We start from the raw sequence: 23,726 nt of genomic DNA on the forward strand, positions 1-23,726 counted from the left end.
CACTTACATCATCAGGGAGGGTCCCTACTTCATATGTCTGGAGATGATTATTTATGAGAATCCAATCTAAGGTACTTACTTTCTTATTGGTTTTGTGTATCCTGGTAGGGGAGGTAATGGTTTGAGAGAAAACATATAGGTTAATATGGGTGGTAGGGTGGTCAGTGCTGCAGCACTTCCAATCGATATTAAAGTTATCTAGGATTATAGTTTCTTGGGGGAAGTTTTGAGATAGCCAGCACAGGATATCTTCTAAGGTGGTTGTCTTATTACTGGGAGGAAGACAGATACATATGATATATATGGTTTTGAAAGTGTTGAGCTGAAGTTTAAAGATAAGGATTTCAGCATTAGAGTCATGAGGTGGTTTATAGTCAGGGGTAGTAACTTGAAACCTTGCCTTGAATAGAATAGCTATCCTCCCTCCCTTCTTGGCTGCACGGTCTTGTCTCAAGATATTATATCCGGGTGGGATGACTTCATTGTCTTTAGTTGCAGGTTTTAACCACGTTCCTGTTAAACATAGAATGTCAAAGAAGTATGCTTCCAAGAGAGCATGGGGGTGTGCAACTTTGTTATTTATACTACGTATATTGAGGTGTGCTATAAAGAGTGAGTTTGGAGGTTTGGTAAGGGAATATTTAGTAGAGGGATTGGGGTTGTGGAGTTGAGTGGTAGAAGTATTTGTTGGGCCTGGGATTGAGTGAATATCCCCATCTCTTAATGAGTGGAGTTGTATTCCACATATAGGATTTGGGAATTTACTGTGTAGGTTTAGAGACCTTCTGGCTTTTAGATAGTTATGCCTAATGTGGACTAATCTATGATATTTTGACAGTAGGTAGCTGGGTGTAGATGTTATGTTTATGTGGTTAATGAGTACAGGTAGTGATGGTGTGGCAGTTTGCTTATGGGGTAGTGAATTTGTGGACATAATGGGTGTTCATATGAGGTTAGCAGGTAGGCTGCTGTTAGAGGTTGTAGAAGTATGAGCAAGAGTAGCAGCTTTAACTGAGTTGGGGTAGGTAGTTTAGACACTGGGATGATTTAGTTGTATGGTGCACTGTGGTAGGCAAGGAATTGTATTAAGTGTGGATAGTGAGAGGTGGAGGGTGTGGTGGGAAAGATAGGGATTGGTTAGAGAAGGAGGGAATAGGTTAGAGAAGGAGGGAACAGGTGTATGAAGACCTATGGAGTTGTTCCTTGCACAGAGTGAGCCCGCTGGGCGAACGGAGCGGGTAGAGACAAGTAAAAGAACAGCTTAAGAAGAACAATCAGCAAATGCTGGCTACTGAAGGTAAGTTAAGTAAGTTAGGAGTGGGTAAGAGCAGAGATAAGTACTACAATGATAAAGAGTCTAAGAGGAATAGCTGGGTGTTGACAGTTAAAGTAAAGAGTAAAGTATGATAATAATTAAGAGCAAGTATAGGACATCAGAAATGTAATGTAATGACAGTATAAGACAGAGGGATAAGCATGAGATAAAAGGATTGGATAAGGGTGCCACCTAATGGACAGATATATTATTGCAGGTTATTCTATATGGGAACTAGCTGGTGTAGAACTAAGGAAGGTGTTATTGGTAGTTAAAAGGGGGTTACAATAAAGGATTGAAGGTGTGTTGGTGACAGGGTAGATGGGGGGTAAAGGTTACTGGCTGTCCTGGCTAGGAGCGTGCTCTAAAACCCCAGAAGCAGTAATTACCATTGTAAGCGTTATTGGCAGGTTTTAGGAAACCACATACTTTCTTGCTTCCTTGAGAGAGGATACAGGGAATATTAGGCAGTGTGATGAGACCGCAGGTATTTGGAAAGGGTCCTTTGTCACCAGGTATGTAGGTTCTTAGAGTCTAGTGCAGGATCAGTAAGTTGGAGAGCAAGGTATTTCTTGCTTCCTTAAGAGAGGATACAGGGAATATTAGGCAGTGTGATGAGACCGTAGATTTTTGAAAAGGGTCCTTTTTTACCAGGTATGTAGGTTCTTAGAGTCTAGTGCAGGATCATCAGGTTGGAGAGCAAGGTATTTCTTGCCTCCTTGAGAGAGGATACAGGGAATATTAGGCAGTGTGATGAGACTACAGGTATTTGGAAAGGGTCCTTTGTCACCAGGTATGTAGGTTCTTAGAGTCTAGTGCAGGATCGACAAGGTGGACAGCAAAGTATGAAGTCAAAGATGCTGGGACCAGGAATGGACAGCAGCCAGGGGCTATTCCAGATATTAAAGATGTTTTCATCTATACATATTTGCATCCATGTATGCATGTGTCCATCCAGCCCTCCCCGTTTTCCTTTCTATCCATCCATTTCTATCTATTTTCTAAGCCATTTATCCTAATGAACAGTAACAGAAAGCTAAGTAGGTAATACCAGGTTTCCTACACCCAGCAGCAGTATTCAGTCCATCCTACAAAATGCACAAGAACTTCCAGGTAAGCTGAAAGATATAATTTCTCACAACATTCTGCACCTGCTTTGGACTCTCCTTCCAGTGGGTGGTGCCTAGTATACCTCCTACAGGGGTCACTTTCACTTAAACCATCTCAGTTGGTTCCTTTTAACCCAGAGAAGCAATGGATTTACTTCAGGATTCTTCCAGAATGCTGAGCTCCTCATTGTATTAGAGAGAGAGCCTAATAATCATGAAAAGGAACTTAATTTCCTCTGCTTGTATATGTGATCTCTTCCTTTTGATCACTAAGTAAAGCTCATGGCAATAGCTTAAGATAGGGACACTGATAAACAGAAAGCTCTGTCCTATGGCTCACCTTTCAGTTTACCTCCACAGTCCCTCTAAATGTCTGCTGTAGTAACTGTTTTAACCATCCTCTAGTAAATTCCCCAAGTCTCTCAACTCTCATTCATGAAGAAGAACCAAAGTTACATTACCACATCCATTTGAGGTAGCTGTTTACCTCACACACACATAGCAATCCATTCTATTTTTAGGAAAGAACTGTGATCCCTTATTTGAAGATGGCTACTTCATCCCAGCCATTTCACAACCTTCAGTGAAATGCTTCACTGCACACCAAAGATAACAGTAACTTCAGGCCAATAGGACATCATTGTCTATAAGCAAAAAAGATGCTCTAGTCAAGTACCAAAACTGAATAATTTCCAAACCTCAGCTGTGTCTCAATATACTGTAAATGAAGACCACAAATAAAAGAGATAAAGCACACCATTGGTGGAGTATTATGCCAATCATGAACATGTTTGACAATGTCAAGTATGTGGACATTACTCTCCTTATATACAAGGATGAAATGGCACACAGTAGTGGCCCTGTGACCCCAACCATAAAAGTACCTCTCTCATGATAATACATGGTAACAGTATTGACAAACTCCCACAAGCCCTCCAGCATCAGCTGTTTTACAAGTAGTGCAGAATCTGTACTGCTTCTCGTGAATTAGAGATTCAAATGTGAAACAAAGTCTCCTTTCAATATCCCTACCATAGACTTTCCCAGGAAGACTGAGGGATATTATTTATCTATAAATGGAGCTCACGCTGATCTCCCACTTTTTGAAAATTCAAATTAAAAAGTAAAAAGGTCACAGAGACAAACAATTTAGCAAAAACTACAAGCAACATCCAGTCAAGCTAAAGTATTCATTGTGTAATAACTTAAACCTCCTTTAATGGAAGCCCATGGCATATGTGCAAATGACCTCTTAAAGACATTACAAGTGCTTTAGTAGCATGGCTTCTGTATGCCCATGAATTTTTACTTCTTCCTTTTAATGGTTTTATTGGTCCATTTAGGACAGTAAAGCCAAAGGCCACTAGCTTAAGACATGTCATTTAAAAAACAAGAAAAAGCAAAGAAATAATGGGCATTTTGAAGCCAATGAAACAATGGTATATCCTTAAGGGATGCTTTGCATAAATCCTGCAGGCCTCCATTACTAGAAGTTTAAGGTGTTACACAATGAAGTCTGTAGCTTTGCTTGATCTTTCTTGTAGTTTTTACCAAAAGGCTTGTCTATGGTCAAAGCACATACTGCACCAGGGAAGACAAACCTCAAACGAATCAGGAAGAAATCCAGAAATAATCAGGGATAGTCAGGGGCACTTAAAATATTCATACTATTAATTAATGACATTGAAAGATTAACAGTACAGGAATTAATATACATTTTCTGAAGTAAAGTCTATAACTCCAATTATTGTCACTATTTATTAAGTATACACTACCTTTTCTCTAAACATGATCCAATTTTTCGAATGGATTAAGAGGGACAGAGCTAAACTTTGAGACAAAATCAGGGATCTCCCTACAAATCAAGGACAGCTGACAGGCATGTCTGTGTGACCTTTTTTAATATATGGACTTCAGCTTATATTTAAGCTATGTGTTTTTAAAGTAGTGCCAAACAATCCAATTCTGTCATAACTGCAAGCTCAGGAAAAAAGCAGTTGAAATACGGCATGTCTACAGCTAGTGGGAGTTTGTGTGGGATGAGAACGTTTTCTTGCAATAAACCACTGGATGCCTGCTAGGTGTAAGCTGGAGAATAACAGTAGAAACCTCATGTATGGAAATGGGGGGATGATAATGATGGATTTGTGTCAGGAACCGAGACTGGCAGACTAGTGTGTGTGTGTGTGTGTGTGTGTGTGTGTGTGTGTGTGTGTTTGTGCAGTTTGATCTTTATCCCAGGTGACCTCTGAACACCTGAAAAAGGAAGGTTGTATTCTTTCATTATTAGTTTCTGTACTGTAGTCTGCAGATTCCTGTAATGTTTGCAGATATATTGACTTTAATGTATGTGACCTCTAACTCCCACCAAACAATTTTAAAAACTTAGCTGACATGACCATGGTCATTCTCATTATTACCACTCCCATAGTGCAATAAATTATTTAACAAGTAATGCAACTTCTTCTACTTCTCCGTCACATACACATCAGTGTATATATTTACAGAACTCTAACTGGCACCTTATTATCCTGCGTGTTACTTACTACACTGCCTGCTCGAGTTTCAAACTACTGCTTCTTAACTAGTGTCTCATTCTATCTCTACTCTTAGAGTCTGCTCACTGTATCATATTCCTCCATTCTTCTCTACCTTTTCTGAGCTAATTAGTCATAGCACAACAAAGGCTTTTACACAGGGCGAAAAGTACTTATACTGGGATCCGAATAGTAAAGCTCACTTTTCTTCATACTGAACATTATCTGTGGTATGCTTTCGCTAAACTGTTGAAATTCTGTCTATTAATGAATGGAAATGCAACTGTATTCTCACCAAACTTTACCACTGTCTGTTATGAAAACATGTGTAGTCTCATAGAATATAACAGTTCCCTTTGCATATCCTTCTTGTTTCTATAAAGCAGATATGCTTCTGCCTATGTGCAACTGCAATCATAGGTGTTTATTACGCTAATGACCACACGGGCCTTTTTAAGCCTAGCCATGCATCCCAAATCTCTGACAAGTTCTGGTACCCTTGATAAGTGTAATCAGGGGTTTGGAAGATGAAATATTTACAAGCAGGGGTCTGGAAGATGAACCATTTACATGTTGCCTGCATCCATTAGAGACATGAGTGCCAAATCAGGGATGAATTTCCTGTTTCCCATCCAATTGTCCAAGTTGCACTTGAATTGGGTTAGGGAGGAAATCTGCTTCACATAGATGGGAAGCCTGTTCTATAGATGGGGTAGTCTCTGGGATACATACCTGTCTCTCCAGCAGGTCCTATTTATATCACAGGCATGGATTAAGTCTTTAGAACAGGTACTTCTGGTGCTGTTTGTTTTGTGGATATGCAGGATGTCCATCAGAGTGGGGTCTGATAATGCCCTGTATGCCAGGCATAGATCTCCCCTCAAAAGCCTGTAGGACACATAATACAGGAACAGGGCCTTGAGGCATTCTGCATAGGACATTTTACTTATGCTCTGTATTCTTTTAGTGAGGAAGGTCTGTGGGCATTCCAGTTGTTGGATATGCCTGATTAGGTACATACCAAATGGGGCATTGTACTCAGTGACAGGTCTGATGAATGCCAAATACAGTGGAACAATCAATGACTTCCTTGGACTTAGATGCCATACATTTGTTTATGTGTTGCGCAACACAGAATGATTTCCTGAGTACTGTAGACACATGATGGTCAAAGGGTCAATGTTCCTAAGTCCCTGACTACTGGGTCAACTCTAAGGGGTGTGTTGTCAATATCATAGTTACCAGTGGTGGATGACTTCCTAAAGGATACTATTATGCATTTCTTGGCATTTCGTTTTAGCCCATGGATCTGACACCAGTTGTTTTCTGTGTCAGCCCTCCTGGAGAACATTCATGTCAGTGTGGGATTCGATGACAGCTCCTAATTTGCAATCATCTACAAATTTAGTCAACCAGAGACCACTGGCATTGGCCTTGACTTCAGATATATAAATGCCAAAAAGCAGTGGTCCAAGGACTGATCCCTGAGGGACTCCACTTGTGACTGGTCTCTTTGTAGAGGTGGACTCCCCAATTCTAACTTCCAAGGTCCTGTCTGTGAGCCATCTGGCTATCCATCAGGTGACATATGGGTTTGTACCTAACCTCTTAAGTTTGTCAACAATGCCCAAGTGGGGTATTGTATCAAATGCCTTGGCCAGGTCAAGGTAGTCAGTGTGAACCATTTTTCCCCTCATTCATTGCTTTGGTTACCATCTCAAAGAAGTCCACCAGGTTAAGTAGGCATGATCTGACCTTAATGAAACCAAACTGAGTTGGGTCCAGTGTTTGGAGGTTTACTATATCTCTATTGATAATTTCCACGATAATTCTTTCCATGGCTTAGCATATAAGATGGGTTCCTATCACATCATCGAACTTTTACAAGTTTGAACCACATATGGTTGAGACCATACATTCGAATTTGTAAAAGTTCGAGCGTGTGAATGGAAATCTCCATAGGCGGAGGTTTCCATTCTGTTCAATGTGGTGCGATCTCGGAGTTGGTATATTTAAGTAGCGGGGAGTGTGGGGATGCAGGGGGGCTTGACTCCCTGCTTACAACAGTTTATTTTGTTGTCCGTTGTGTTTTTTTATTTTTAGGTAGTTGAAGTTACGTAACTTTGTACATAATGGTTCAACCATTAGGTGTTCAAAAGTTATGTAACTTCGACTATGTGATATAGACCCTATAAGACTAGTGAGACTTACAGGTCTGTAGTTTCAAGGGTCTGTAGATGCCCACCTTTGTGCAGAGGGATGACTGTTGCTGCTCTCAATTCATGAGGCACAAAGCCTGTTTGGAGGCTACAGTTAAATAGTTATTCCAGAGGCCCTGACAGGTCATGTTTCATGCTACTTATATTCCTCTATATATTCTCGTGTGATATTTTGGTTCATTGCGGTATCCAATGCAACTTTGTTTTTATATTCTTATGTATTTTAGGAGTGTAACAAATCAGCTTAGCATCTCTATTACAAATCAAATAAAAACAATTGCATAGGTGCTTCTATACAACAAGTTGTGAATTTAATATACATCTGAGTGTTGCACTTAAGATACAGCTTCTCAAGTAATTTGACAAGTCATCTAAACAGGACAAGGTGACTATGCCATACTTTTCCCATGTTGCATGCTTAGCAGCTAATTATAAAGAAGATAGGGTGGTGAATATTTGGGAGTTAACAGGGCTCCACGGGAGTAACAAAGGCAGATATAGCTGTAGACTTTAAATGCATGAGGCAAGAAGTATAGTGAAGATATGGAAAAATGTAGATCTACTGCAGTCTATCTGTGCTGCCACTGTTGCATTACACAAGTACATAGATATCTCCACTGTAGTAAGTTTAATATTGCAGTCCTAGGTCTCCCATGAAAAATGTCTTCAGGCCACACAGAGACCTACTGTGTTAATGAAATGGTATAACTAAGTATTAAGCATTTCATGATCTCAAAGTAGAAATGATCCATGCTGTCTACAAACAATGCAAGCTATGTGGTCCTTATTTACTAATAATTAATGAAGCTTTAATTATGATTTTCAAACTGAACCCTTATTGCTTACAGATATAACATTTGCATTGATTACAACAGTAGTTGTTGAGATTTGTGGTTGCAATGCTCATAGTGAAAATGTTATTGGATCTGTCTCTCTGTTAAGCATGACTGCTACTGCCATTTTCTTACTAGATTCTGAATGTTTCACCACCCATTTCCTGGAAATTTCAAACATACATACCTTCATTTATCTATTCCGGTTTTGCTTGTTTCTTGAAGTGAGCCACCCTTTGGTAAATGAACTTTAAAATGGCATCATTTTTACTAGAACATATTTCTGTAAACCTTGACACATGCTAAACACCCAGGAGCAGGGTGAGCAACTCAGTTTTGTTTAAAACAATTAGCCAGATAGTGCATGCAGAACAGTGTGTGTGAACTGTACTGAAAAGGTTACTTAATACAAAAAAATAAATTTTTTAAATCTTTTTTAACAGTTTTTTAACACTTCCTCTTTTTCTGACACAGCACTGGTATATTAGCATTAAGTAAAAATAGGTACAGTTTGGTGGCTGCTTGCGTGTGTGTGTGTGTGTGTGTGTGTGTGTGTGTGTGTGTGTGTGTGTGTGTGTGTGTGTGTGTGTGTGTGCATTCATGTTTTTACATATACCTTTCAATTGTACCTCATTATGAGAAGGTTTTTCATTCTAATGCTTAAAATTTCCACACTCGGCATTGGTTCACATATAAAGGGAATGGCACATATTCATTGTTCAGAGACTTTTAACAAATAGCCATACTAAATAATATTACATCATATTAGTTCATTAAAATTACTTTTTGTAAGTATAAACTAACAAATGTAACCATGCTGTGAGATTCCTAGTTTAAGATGTTAGTGTTTCATATTTCACACATTTTTCCATATTATAAAAGGTCCAAATACATGACGACAAACTAGAAAATCCAAAAAGTAGAACCATCATCTGATGAAGTTTTAGCAGTGATTAAAAATGAAGCACTTATCTTTCTTGGAATAAACAAAGAATATTCATATTTGGCACCTAGTTCTTCTTTTTGGATTTTCTATATTATAAAAGGTAATGCTTCACATTTTGAAGACAGAAGGTTTGGAGCCCTATGTGTGTTTTTTGCAGGGAGGGTAATAGGATTATAAAGATAACCAACTGATCAGCTCCCATTTTTTAAAGCTTTATGGTAGTTTTGACACAGGAATATAGCCATCAAAGCTGCAAAGGTTTTGCTCATGCTCTAGGCCACCTATTTGCCTACAGGTCATTGCTAAGTACACATTAGCCTGCAACAGTTTACCACCATTTAAGACAAAAAAATGATCAACTCTCACGTGTGTTTGCTAGTAATCAGCAAAAAGCAGCTTGTAAAGTCTACTTATACAATTACTGTTTTCAATTTAATATCTCCCGGTTCCCGGATTTATCACAATCATCACGACTAATAAATGGGGTGTTTCCTTCTACATATTCTGCTATGCAACGTATGTATGCTAAGTACTGTCAGTTAGACTTACCTTACTTCACTACATTATTTCTCAGGCTACTTGCTGTCAGTTTTGTTTACCTTATTTTTCTGTTTATACTGCGAATCTTTCTCTCTCTCTCTCACACACACACACACACACACACACACTGCTGCCTTGCAGCGCTACAATGAATGGTCAAATACCAAACGTGAAAGAGCCAACGTGTAGGTCACAACCGTCAATATTGTATTAGCTTAACAGTTTATGAGCTGTCCAAATGCTGAAATACAAAATGTCACGGACCGAGTAGATGAGTACGTATTTCACCTTTTGAGAACTGAAGGACTGGGTCCAGTGGTACAGCATGAGTTTCGTATCCTTACATCTTCTGCTACTGGTCAAAACCGTCAACGGAAAGCCTTCACTATCTGACTGCTCCATCACTGAAGATGATTCTTTACTAAAATTGCTTCCTTCCAGAGAAGCCATTTTCACCGAGCATTCGCGCAGGTCCCTGCACTAAGCACTGTAAAAGCAAAGCATTGTGGGATTCGAAGTTCAGAACCCGAGTCCAATACAGCCTGTGAAAAAGGCGGGTTCATTATGTTACGTCGACATTAAATGCTTCAGTTTGTTGGGATCGGAAATAAAGAGGCACACCTATCGGAAAAGCAGACACTGATAAAAAGTGTATTTGTCTGTTAACCAGTAATATAAGGCTGCGATCAATCGAAGAATACCAAGGAGTCTCAACCTAACGATCTAAAATGAATATCGAGAGAGAATGATTTCCAATCTCTTTTGTCCGATAACTTGATAGGGTTACCACCTGTCCCACTTTGAGAGGGACAGTCCCTCTTTGGGCAGTTGTGTCCTGACAAAAAATATTAAAAAGGGCAAATGTCCTGAGATTGTAGGACATAATTATGTCCCATATTTTATGTAATAGTTGCATAAAATTGTTATTTTTGTATCTAAAATAGCTAAATGTTACAAGAAACATAATAAGCAACTAAACTGCTACAAGAATAAGTTCTATCCTTTGTACTGACCGTGGGTATGTGTCGGCCTGTAAAATCTGATGTGTGTCCCGAAAATGTCCCACGTTGGCCATTTGAAAAGGTGGCAACCCTATAACTTGACATCAACAAATCGCTTATTATTATTTAATTAGCCTCTTTAATCTGTCAAAGCAGGTCAACCCCCCCCCCCAAACTATATAGATTGCTGTAAGAAAAGCTATAGAAATGTAACAAAGGTGCTCCCATCATTTATAGGATTGCCACCTGTCTTTCTTTGCGAAGGGCAGACATACCTCTCAACCTCTTAGAGCAAGAAATCTGGACAAAACCATAACAACGGCCCAAAAATAGGGACATTTTTAAATATTGCTCTTAGAAACTTAAAAATGTGATGGAGCAACAGGTTTTCCGTTAGCATGAATTTTCTGAAAGGTATGAAGTCTGAAACTGAAATAACTACCATTATTTTCTGAATTCCATCCTCAATGATATGCCAATCATTTGCCAGAAAACCAAAAATGATGAGGAAAAGACCAAATATATGAGGCTATCTGGACAATTACATCCTAAAAGTGAAACATTGGTACCAAGTTAATATCTCTTGCTGTGAATGTTTTTTATTGGTTATAAATGCGAATCTTGCATACTGATTGGCCAGAAAATTAATAACAATAACCTCATGTGAATTAAGACTTTTTGTGGAAGTAACAGAATAAACTTTAAGAACTCCTGTAGGAGCATTTTTTTGGAGAAAATTAAACCAAAAATTTATTAAAATGTAGCACAAAGTTCACGAAAGGAGTATAACCTTACAGATGGCATTATTTACTTGCCATTATCTCGGAGATATGTAAGCATTAAAGCGAAGCATTGTATTAAATTCTTTGATAAGGAAAGTTTCATTCACAAAAATAATCTGAAGTTTGCCCTAAATAGTAGCTATCGTTTTTTTTTAAATCACAAAGTATGATGCCATCTCTTGCTAGCGGATGGTTTCTATTGGCTAAAATGCGGTTTAGATTTGCAGATTGACCAGAAAATGAACAGCAATAACCATGCTATCATAAATTGTATTGTGAGTTAATACTCTTTGTGGAAGTGTAATTACAAATTATAAGAGCCTTTGCAAGAGTATTCTTTTGGGTTCAATCAAATTAAAAATGTATCAAAATGTAGCATAAAGCTTACGAAATAATTCTAACTTTGCAGATGGCATTATTAACTTGCCGTTTTTTCGGAGACGTGCAAGCACGTAAGTGAAGTACTATATAAAGTCCTCTTGCCTGTGGATAGTTTCTATTGGTCATAAATGCGAATCTGATATGCTGATTGGCCAGAAAATTAATAGAAATAACCACGCTATCTTAAATTGTATTGTGAGTTAAGGCGCTTTGTGGAAGTATAATTACAAATTGTAAGAGTTTTTACAAGAGCATTCTCTTGGGTACAGTCAAATTATAAATGCATCAAAATGCAGTGTCCAAAATCGTATTATGAGTTAAGACGCTTTGTGGAAGTATAATTATAAATTCTAAGAGCTTTTGCAAGAGTATTCTTTTGGGTAAAATCAAATTAAAAATGTAATTAAAAATGTATCAAAATACAGCATAAAGCCTACAAATGAATTATAACCTTGCAGAAGACATTATTAACTTACCACTTTCTCGGAGATATGTATGCATATAAGTGAAGTACTATATCAAGTCTCTAGGAAGGGAAGTCTTATTTACAAAGTTAATTTGAAGTCAGAAGTGACAAACGTCAGAACACCCACGCAAACGGGATCTGGAAGTTCGACTGCAGAATCCTACACTAAGGCACTGGACGAGCACTTCCACTCGTGCATGAATCGTGCCATCCCAAATAGAACCAAGATGATCTTCTCCAAAAAAAGGAAGTCAATCTGGTGGTCCCCTGCTATAAACAAACTATACAACAGATGGAAGAAACTGCTGCAGAAAAGAGGAAAATCCCAGGATGCAAAAAAAAAACTCCCTCACCAGCCTCAGTAAGAAACTGAGATCCTCATAAAATCCTCAAAAGCTAGTTACGATAATAAAATTGCCAAAGATTCCAAAGACAACCACAAGGCATCCTATAGTTATGTCAAGAATCTAAATGGCAATGCTCAGATCTGCTCTGAGCTACAACAGAATGGCATTAAATATACTGAGCCCAAGGATATTGCCAGTATCCTGGCAGATCGATTTAGTGCCAACTTCACCCCCCTCTCACCCCCTAAAGGGCCCATCTCAATACCAACAGATTGCCAAATTCCGATAATCACAGCCACACAGGTAGAAATAGCACTCTCCTCCAAAGCTAAGAATACAGCATCCATGGGACCAGATGACATCCCAGGCTGTGTACTACATGAACTACAAAATGAACTGGCAGCCCACCTAAGTGTCCTGTTTAATCATAGCCTCACCTCAGGCTTCGTGCCCACTGAGTGGCGCACAGCTACAGTTATCCCACTCCAAAAGGGAGGATCCACCTTGGATCCCGGGAACTAGCGACCCATCAGTCTGACAAGCCTGATCTGCAAGGGCATGGAACGCATTATCATGGAACTTATAAACAAAGACATTGGCAACCTTCAAACACTGGACCCCACCCAGTTTGGGTTTGTGAAGGGCCGATCTTGTCTCCTGAATCTGATTGACTTCTTCAAATCAGTCTTCAGAGCTGTGGACGAGGGTAAGGCGGTCCACACAGCCTATCTGGACCTCGCCAAGGCCTTCAACACCATCCCCCACTCTGGAATCATAGATAAATTTACTAAGCTGGGCATAAATCCCTACGTCACTTGATGGGTTGCCAACTGGCTTACTGACAGAACCCAGACTGTAAAAGTAGCAGACTCCGAATCCAGCTCCAGACAAGTGACAAGTGGAGTACCTCAGGGTTCAGTCCTGGGACCACTCTTGTTTGGCATCTACTTCTCTGAAGTACAAGCCAACACTAAGGGACTCTGGCTAACAAAGTTTGCAGATGACTGCAGATTGGGAGCCATTATAGAATCCCCAAATGATGTGGATATTCTACAAAAGGGCCTTACAGAAACAGATGCCTGGTGCCAGAGCCATGGACTCAAGCTTAATGCCAAGAAATGTATAGTTATCCCCTTTGGAAAAAAACATGTACCCATGAACTACCACATAGGAGGCAGGACACTAAACATCGAAAGTGTGATGAGAGACTTAGGGACACAAGTGGACAGTGGTCTCACTTTCGATAACCAAATCACCACAACAGTCAGGAAATCCTTCTATGGGGCACACGTCATCACTAAGGGCTTTTCATCCAGAAAAAAAGAGGTCATTGTCCCACTGTACTCATCCCTCATTAGACCCATTATAGAGTATAATGCCCCATTTGGTATGTACCTCACAAGACATCTGCAACAGCTGGATAGGCCACAGAAATACCTCACTAAAAGAATCACAGGCCTAAAGCAGATGCCATATGTTGACCATCTAAAAATCTCCAGCTATACTCTGTGGCATATCGTCTAATCAGAGGCGATCTCTGCTTAACATACAAGGCCATGTCAAACCCTGAGCTGTTGGACATGCTCCACTTAAAGAAATCTCAATCCCTCAGAGTCACACGCTTCAGGGATCTAAACCTTATCATCACAATGAACAAAACATGCTGGAGGGATAGGTTCCTGACCCAGAGACTCCCCATACTCTGAAATAGACTGTCCATACATGTCAAGCAGAGCGCCTCATTGGCCCTCTTCAAAAGGAACCTTGATGATTGGATAGGAGATAGGAAATTCACCCCGGGGATCATGTCAGTCACACTGCTAGACAGGGGCCCAGAGAAGTAAATATTGTGGGAAGAAATTTTCAGGGAATTGTTATGGCTAGGCTTGCATAGGCCTTAGGGCCGATAGCCTAGTACCAACCTATGAACCTGTGAACCTATGAAGTCTGGCTAAAATAGTAGCCATCAAGTGATTTTTCAACTTGCAAATTATGATACTTCCTTTTGATTGTGAAAGGTTTTTATTGGTTATAAATGCAAATCTTCTATACGGATTGGCCAGTAAATGAACAGCAATAACCATGCTACTTTAAATCATATTGTGCCTATAAATGGTTTCTATTGGTTATAAATGTGAATCTTTTATGCCAATTGGCTAGGAAATGAACAGCAATAACCATGCTATTTTAAATCATATTATGGATTAAGGCTCTTTGTGGAAGATAACGTATAAACTTTAAGAGCATTCTCTTGGATAAAATCAAAATAAAAATGTATCTGAACGTAGCATAAATTTATGAATGAATTATAACCCTGTAGATGGCATTTTGATCTTGTTGTTTTTTCGGAGATATGTAAATACAAAAATGAAGCACTATATAAAGTTCCTTCACAAGGAAAGTTCTATTAGCAAATATATTTTGATGTTGGCCTCAAACAATAACTATTAAGCGATTTTTAAAGTATGCAAAAGATAGAATCATTCCTATTTGATGGAATGAATTTCTTCTGCTTTTTCTGGAATTACATCAGCTTACTGACCTATAGGTAGAGCCAAACCTCATTGGTTGGTTTCACTGAAGATTTTGCTTCGTGTTGGATGGTAATGAGGGGCTCAGCAAGCCTATGTCTAACATTGGCTGAAAGACTTGGTCTGAGTAAACTCTTTTCTAATGAAAAAAATATGGAGGAAGAGACCAAAGAAATTATTTAATTGGTCGAAAAGTCAAGTTTTTCTGTCTATAAAGACTGATTGGTTAGCCTTAGTAGTTGGCGAATTATGACTGTTAGCATTTTATTTTAATGTGTCACCTGATTCAAATGTTGGGATCGTGATTGGATGTTTATTTTTTAAAAAATAGGATACTCAGGACTAGTTAATCAGGATCTGAAGGAGGCATATTGCCAAAAGCACTTGTCCTGGTTCTGAGGGTATAAGTTGATTTTATCCATTAAAGTTTTACGTTTATTTCACTGTGGTGGAACATTCCTTGTTTTATGTGCATAATATTTAAAAATGTCTCTGATTTTAGACTTTTGCCCCTATTGTTTTTGGCTTTGTCCTTGATTATTAGAACAGAGAAGCTGAGAGATTTGCATAATACAGAGGAATATGATAGGATCTCTAATCATAACCAATTGATTATGTGTTGGAATCACGGATGCCAATTTACTCACCTCAGGAGCAGAGTAAAGAGAAAATATTGAGGTGAGTCTTGACATCTGTGTCACAATCACATAATAAGTAGTTATAATTGGAGAAACCTGATCATAATTCTTTCTTGTGTATGAAGTTTTCTTTGCTCTACATACTACAAATTACATTAAAAAGAAAGTACAGGAGTAGAAAGTGCTTTACAGTTTTGCAAGTTATAAAGCACTTAGCACAGCCACAAAGAAAACAGGAAGAAGCAAACTATTCATTTAATGAACAAACAATTTTATTAGACACTTCAGTCTAACCCACTTTCTTTGTCTGTGTGTGTGTGTGTGTGTGTGTGTGTGTGTGTGTGTGTGTGTGTGTGTGTGTGTGTGTGTGTGAGATAGAGAGAGAGAAAGAGAGAAAGAGAGAGAAACTGGAATGTTTAACACGTTTTAAAGATGTCAGCTTCTTCTTGCTGCTATTCAGTGGTTGCCAGCACTAGCCACTGTTGAGCTGTATGGAATATGAGATTTGAGCTTAACAGTACTGAAAAGTGCTTAACAAAACATTTAAACACTGTTCTCACATCAGATATATGGTTATAAAAGTTGTCTTTTTCCCTAAATTCAGGGCATAATATTTACTTATTATCTGTTCAAGACATGGATGTCAAAAACTCCATCTCAGGAAAAGAGCAAACATGTATTAAGTAGTTATGATGGAAGAGACCTGATCAAAAGTATTTGTAGTGTAGAGAAGTTTCTCTGCTCCATGTACTACCAGTTGCATAAAAAAGTACAGAAGTGTGAAAGATATTTTAGCTTTGAGAGCTGTGTAGCACTTAGCACCGCCACCTTAGAACTTATGTTATTTGTAAAATGATCTTCAACTTTGTTTATATTTCAATTGCTGTATATTATATGGTTTCCTTAAACTTGGTTGAGTGTAAAGTGAATGAGTTTCAGACATGATCATGCAAACAGGAAGAAGGGAAAATCTCACTGGCAGTAATTTCCTGTGGAAAACAACAGTTCAGAAGTTTCCTCTACTGCATGTTGAACTCAACCAGCAAAAAGAGATTCAGTTTTCACTTGACAAGCAGAAGCCCTATTCATAGATATAAAACTTCCCATTTGCTTTTCCCCATGAAACAACACTGCTGGTCCAGATTTCATGTGTGTGTGAAAGTGATTCAAAGGCTTTGAGCTTTTTATTTATTCTCTACAGTTGTGCAACCACCTATGCTGTTAGAAATAGGGTGGGAGGGACACTGTTTTTTTTTCCTATGGAGTTGAAGCTTTGATCAATTTTCGTCTCATCTTGTAGAAGTCTCCACCTCTTTAAAGATAATGAAACACATAGGAAGCTTAGTATGTTTGCAGTTTTCGTGTAAAATATAATGAGAACATTAAAAAAAATCATTGTCAGCACTGAAAATAATTAGGCACACTACAGGGCTGTAGCTAAGATTTTGAAATTTGTACTCACACCTCTCAAACTGCTACCCACCTCCAGCCAAGCTACGGCCATTCTCGTAATTCACGGTTTGCTCTTTTAGTGTCGATGAAGAGGCATTTGTTGTAATGCCTTTTCAGTAATATAATATAAATTCGCTAAAACTCGGTTCCTTGAATTGAAAATTAACCTGAAATGTCAGTTCTTTGAAAAATGCAGCATGGTAGTTGGGGTAGAGGATTCATGCTTTTGTTTTCTGTAACAAAGGTACAGGTTTTGAGGTTGAGTAAATTACTAACCACCTGCTACCCCTAACTAGGGTTTTTCACTCACACACACAACCCTACCTACCTCTTAGTGCAAGAGATATGGACAAAGCCTAAAATAAACAGGGACAGATATTAAATAATGCCCTCGTGAACTTAGAAAGTTGCTAGAATAACAGGATTTGTGCTAGTATGAATTTTTCTAAAGGACATGAAATCTGAAACTCAAATGTCTGTCATTATTTAGTAACTTCATCCTTCAATGATTTTTTTTAGAAAATCACAAAATTTATGAGGAACAGACAAAAATATGGGGCAAAAATCTGGACATTCTGCAAAATTTGGACAGTTGAGAGGTATGCTACCTACCTCTTACACACACACACACACACACACACACACACACACACACACACACACACACACACACACACACACAATACCTCTCAACCTCTTAGAGCAACAAAACCATAAATAAAACTGAGGCAAAGGTCCAAAAATAGGGACATTTTTTAAATATTGCTCTTATAAACTTAGAAAGATAATAGAATAGTAGTAGGTATTGCATTAGTATGAATTTTCTGAAAGGTATGAAATCTGAAACTCAAATGTCTGCCATTATTTTCTAACTTCAGTCCTTAATGATTTGCCACTAATTTGCCAGAAAACCACAATTTTATGAAAAATGGACCACAAATGTGATGCAAAAATATAAAATTGCCATACAATACAGCTGGGAACCTATCAAAGAAGGGACACCTTTTTAATATTAGCACTGTTAACTTGAGCAGCTGACAAAATTAGAGAATCTACATGCATTTCTGAAATAAAAGTAATGTATAACTCTGATCATTACAATTATTTATAATTGTAAACCCTCCACGTTTTCTTCCAAAATTTCTATTTTGCTGAGGGATTATTAGGGGGAGAGCAACATTTTGAGGAAAAATTGGAGACAGTTGAGAGGTTTGGATATTCCTAATTCTATAAAGCGATTTATTTGCACATACCTCTCAAACTCTTAATGCAGGAAATCTGGACAAGGCCAAATATATTGGGGGAACATACAAACAGTGCTAAAAATTGATTTTGTATAAACTTAAGACAGTTGATAGAATAACAGGTCTTGCTTTAGCATGCATTTTTCTGAAGGTTATGACATCTGAAACTAATGTCTGTCATTATTTAGTGACTTCATTCCTAAATGATTTGCCATAAATGAAACTAGACTTACCATTAAAACTTCTCTGCCCTTGAAACTCACATTCATTGAAACAGCATTGAAACCCACATTCAAAGAAAATGTATCTCAACATCTGGCCAGTGGTGGATAAAGATTACATTTGGGCTGTTTAAGTAGTAAAGCAGAATGGACCTGCAAATGAAATAGTCACACCCCCCCCCAGGTCAAGTAGTGAATGGACCTGATAATTTAAATGTGGTAATGAAATTGTAAAGCAGAACGGACCTGCAAATCAAATAGTCACACACACAGTACAAATTTAAAGCAGAACCAGGTGCAAATCAAATACTCAGACACTTCAGAACCTGCAAATTAAATACTTACACACAGTCATAAGTGGACCTGGTGCCCTGCTGTACTCAATGAACTGAATAATTCGCATGCAGAGTTTAAGTAATAAAGCAGAATGTAGTAATTGAATAAAATGCAGAGTTGAAGTAGTAAATCAGAACAGACCTGTAAATCAAATAGTTGCACTCACACACACCCTCTCCCCTGAGTCAAGTAGTGAACCACTGAACGGAACTGATAATTCAAATGCGCGGTGCGCGGTAAATGAAACTAAAAAGCAGAATGGACCTGCAAATCAAATAGTCGCACACAGTACAAGCAGATCCTGCAAATCAAATACTCAGACACGCTTCAATTCAAATATTTACAGTCACACACACAGTAGTAAGTGAGCCTGGTGCCCTGCTGCAGTCTGTCCATTAAAATCACTATTAAATTTCTTATCCAATTTAGGTGAACCTAGCCATTAAAAGTCTAAATGGCCTTATACTTTAGAAAATTGAAATCAATCCATATGGTGAGAACTTATAGAGCCCTTAAAAGATGAAACCAATGCGGTAACTTATGTAAAAAGATCAAGAACGCACGCTAAGTGAACTCACTATCTGTTTACAATACTAATATCAAAGCAACAGTTCATAATCAAAGATAGCTGATTGGTTAAAATCTACTACAACAATTATGTATTGGATAAAAACTCACAATAAAGAATAAAATGCCATAATTAAAAACTTAGCCAACGACGAGCAGAAATACAACCAAAATATCAAACAGCTTGCACATAAGCTCCTAAGCTGAAAGTTGATCTAATCAACTGATTACTGCAAACCATATAACAACAAAAAATATATTCACAAACTGTAATTTACGTTGCTACATTTATAATTGTAAAGACTGCACCCAATCACAGCTTAAAATACATAAATCTGACCAATCACACACTGCTAAAACAATTGGTTGGTAATCATAGCTCTAGAATGCTGCAAAACATTAAACACTCAAAAGCATATCCGGGCATAATAAACCTATCATGACAGTATAGTAAATATTGAAACCTTTGTAACATGAAAACTTAACCACCAGTCCAGAAGCCATCATATTTGTAGACTGTATGTACTAAACCATGAATGCAGCCCTTCAATAAAGTCACACGACATCTGCATAGGGGCCATTAAGCCTCAATACCCATAGACAGAGCAAATCCCTCCAAAAGTAAAGCACTAAAACAGTTCTGTCACCAGATTTAAGGCAGAATTGATCAGTCAATTTCTGACATCTAAAAATACCGAAATGCATACAAATTTAATGCTCAAACAAAAGATAACAACTGCCGCGATCAGGCATTACGTTAGCATTGCTAAACAACTGGAAGCACAATAAGAGTAAATACAGCTGGCAACAATAAATATGCTTTAAAGGCAAGTGAAAGCAACCAAATATAAATGTCAACACTAATATAAAAAAATAAAACCTGACAACACTATACATAAAACTAGATGACACCCATAGTCTCTGCTGCTCTGCACTTACCTTTAGGATAGCTGCTGCACCTGACGTCCGAGACACACGTTGCTGCTACCCAAACATAAGCACAAGCCATTGATTCAGCAGTCACACCCCTCAAGCCAAATTCCAACAGGCTGTTCCTGATGCTGACATCATCGTGTACATGATGACATCAGTGGAAATTGCTGTGGAAACATTTTTTAAAAAGGCTGGGAAATAATTGGGAATAAAGGGGGCAAATCAGAAATTTTCATTAATTAAAAAAGCTACCCCAGCTACCCCCTCTTCTAAAGAGCTTGTACTGAAATCAGTACAGTGCGTACGCCTCCCGACGTCCCTGGGCACACACAATCACAACCAACAACTCTGTTCAGTTAACTCATTCACATCAATAGCACTGTTTATATAATTCATGTTAAGAACAATAGCTCTTTATGTTGCTATGGCATTTTTGGGGTTGGTTCCTTAACTAGGAGTGCTATCAAATAATAATAGGCAGGATATGAAAGGACAATATGGAAACAAAATGATGCTAAAATTGTTAATCTAGGATGTGCTGCAGTGGAGATATCAGCCACTGTATGTCACTTGTAATTCATATTTTCATGTGTACATTAATGACTTCATAACTGAATGAGCTAATTTTTAGTGAAGGGCATAGTGTGAGATGTCATGGTGGGAAACAGAAAAATGCACTGTAACTATTTATATGTAATGGACAGTGATGGAAATATTAGTAATTATTTGCAAATAATCATGAAGATATGTAATATTTCCTTATGTATATTGAGACTTCCAAAGTCAACTATACCATGACATCAAGTGAATCCACAGATGACATTAGAAAAAGTTACCACTGATGCTTGCACTATAAGTTGCATGCCCAGAGAAACATTCATTGGGATTCAGAAAAAAAATGGTAATGCAGCCATATAGTGAAAAGTACCACTGCCAAGGTTTGAATGTGAATATGTATACATTAGCAGCAATTTAGCATGGGCATAGTGAACTCAGAGATGCATACAAAACTCATTGCTGGCAAAATCACATGCATCATACTAAGATGCATGCGATTTTGCCAGCAATGAGTTCTTGTATGCATAACATTTGTCTTAGTATGATGCATGCAATTTTGCCAGCAATGAGTTCTTGTATGCAATGCTTTTTCACATGTGCAGTATTGTGCCATTCATTTGCAACATCAGCACAGCCAAACCCCAGACAAGGACCGCAATGCTAAGTCACTACCACTTCTATAAAATAAATGGGAATGAAGAGGGTGGATAATACTATAAGAAATGGGGAAGGTCAAGCAAATGAAAACATAAGACCAGGGAAAGGCAAGAGTGGTTTGGGTGAGGGATTTTTTTTTTTTTTTGTGAGACAGGTGCCCTTTTTCAAAAGGAGTAATACTAGGGAAAGGTAGCACGGGGATGGTGTGGGCAGGAAGGAGGCAATAGAAATGGCAGCAGGGGCAGATAAATGGATATAAATGACAGACAAAGACAGACAGGGAATGAGCTGACTCATATGAAGGGAGACACAAAGGAGATATGCAGACAGGTAGAGGGAGGATACTTTGTGATGGAAAGGATTGGACAGCAAACCAGGGAAGGGTATGACACATATGGAAGGAGAATACCAGGGCAGATCATGCCAACTAAACCTGGTTGACTTCTTCGACACAGTCACCAAGGCCATAGATGAGGGAAAGGTTGTTCACACAGCCTACCTTGACCTCGCCAAGGCTTTCGACACCATTCCCCATTCGGGTATTACAGAAAAACACACCAGCCTGAACATAAACCCCTACATCACGAGATGGGTTGCCAACTGGCTTATAGACAGAAGTCACACGGTAAGAACAGCGGGCTCCAGGTCTGACTCTAAACCAGTCACAAGTGGTGTCCCACAAGACTCGGTCCTGGTACTCCTACTGTTCGCCATATACTTCTCAGAAGTACAGGCAAATACAGAAGGACTATGGCTAACCAAGTTCACCGATGACTGCAAACTGGTAGCCATAATTGACTCTCCGGCTGACACGGGCATCCTCCAAAAGGGCCTTACTGTGACGGACACCTGGTGTCAAAGTCATGGCCTCAAGCTAAATGCCAAAAAATGCATAGTCATCCCATTTGGGAAAAACAAAACACCCACGAATTACCACATAGGTGGCAGCCCCCTTAATACAGAAGAGGTAATAAGAGATCTGGGGACCCAGGTAGATCGTAATCTCTTCTTTGACAATCATATTGCCAAAGTAGTTAGGAAATCCTTCTATGTGGCCCATCTAATTACTAAGGGGTTCACATATAGAAATAAAGAGGTTATAGTGCCCCTCTACTCATCACTCATCAGACCCATCATAGAGTACAATGCCCCATTTGGGATGTACCTCACAAGACACTTCCAACAGCTGGAGAGACCACAAAAGTACCTCACCAAGAGGATTACTGGCCTCAAACATATGTCCTATGCAGCCCGACTGAAAAAACTCTGGCTGTACTGAGTGGTATATCGCTTACTCAGAGGTGATCTCTGCCTGACTTACAAAGCCATGTCCAACTCAGAATTGATGGACATGCTCCACCTAAAGAAATCCAAGTCACTGTGAGCCACGTGCTCTAGTGAGAAAAACCTTGCCACAACAATAAATAGAACATGCTGGAGGGATAGATTCCTGTCACAGAGACTCCCCATGCTTTGGAACAAAATTCCAAACTACATTAGGCAGAGCCCCTCACTAACACTCTTCAAGAGAAACCTTGACGAGTGGATGGGTAACAGAAAATACACCCCTAGGATCACTTCATTGGCTCTGCTTGACAGAGGTTCAGTTAATTAATCAATGGGGCGGTGAAAGCCGACACACTCTGGCTAGGCTTATAAATGCCCTCAGGCATATGAACCAATGAACCATGAAGGAAGAAGGGTGGGGTGAGGACCATCTGCCAAGCTGCACAGCTGTGAATCCAACTGGAAGTCAGATACCTTCCTTCCTGCCCTTATAACAGGGCCCAGGCACTGGTGGTGCTATGCCATACACCAGGCAGCTGTGCAACTGCACTAGCCACATGAGACCACACTCCATGTTTCCAATCTGGGTCTCCAGCTGCTGGTCCACCACAGGCATCTCCAGATCGCCCATGTCCTGCTGAGTGACCCAACAGGATTCCCAGTGACAGTCTAATGAGGATGCCGCACTACACAACAGAGAATCAACACCAGGGATCCCTAATGACCTCTCCAAGTCACCCCTTGCAGGATGACCTCCATCACCCTACACTGAAACTGTCATGGAAACCACTGGGTAACCCAGAGACTTGTGCAGTGCATGCTGTAT

The 23,726-nt window shown here is 39.0% G+C and overlaps 1 protein-coding gene across 1 annotated transcript in view; it reads right to left on the minus strand.

Moving 5' to 3' along the window:
* Window positions 1-9,994, minus strand: part of GDAP1 (ganglioside induced differentiation associated protein 1) — a 178,860-nt gene extending 168,866 nt beyond the window's left edge. Inside the window, exon 1 of the mRNA XM_044067210.1 lies at window positions 9,788-9,994. Coding sequence (XP_043923145.1) covers window positions 9,788-9,949 — 162 coding nt within the window. The 5' untranslated portion in view covers window positions 9,950-9,994. The remainder of the gene's footprint in view (window positions 1-9,787) is intronic.
* Between the last annotated feature and the right edge of the window lie 13,732 nt (window positions 9,995-23,726).

The sequence above is a fragment of the Protopterus annectens genome, chromosome 3.part1, assembly GCF_019279795.1.
Source record: "Protopterus annectens isolate FY-2018-M chromosome 3.part1, PAN1.0, whole genome shotgun sequence".
Lineage (NCBI taxonomy): Eukaryota > Metazoa > Chordata > Ceratodontiformes > Protopteridae > Protopterus > Protopterus annectens.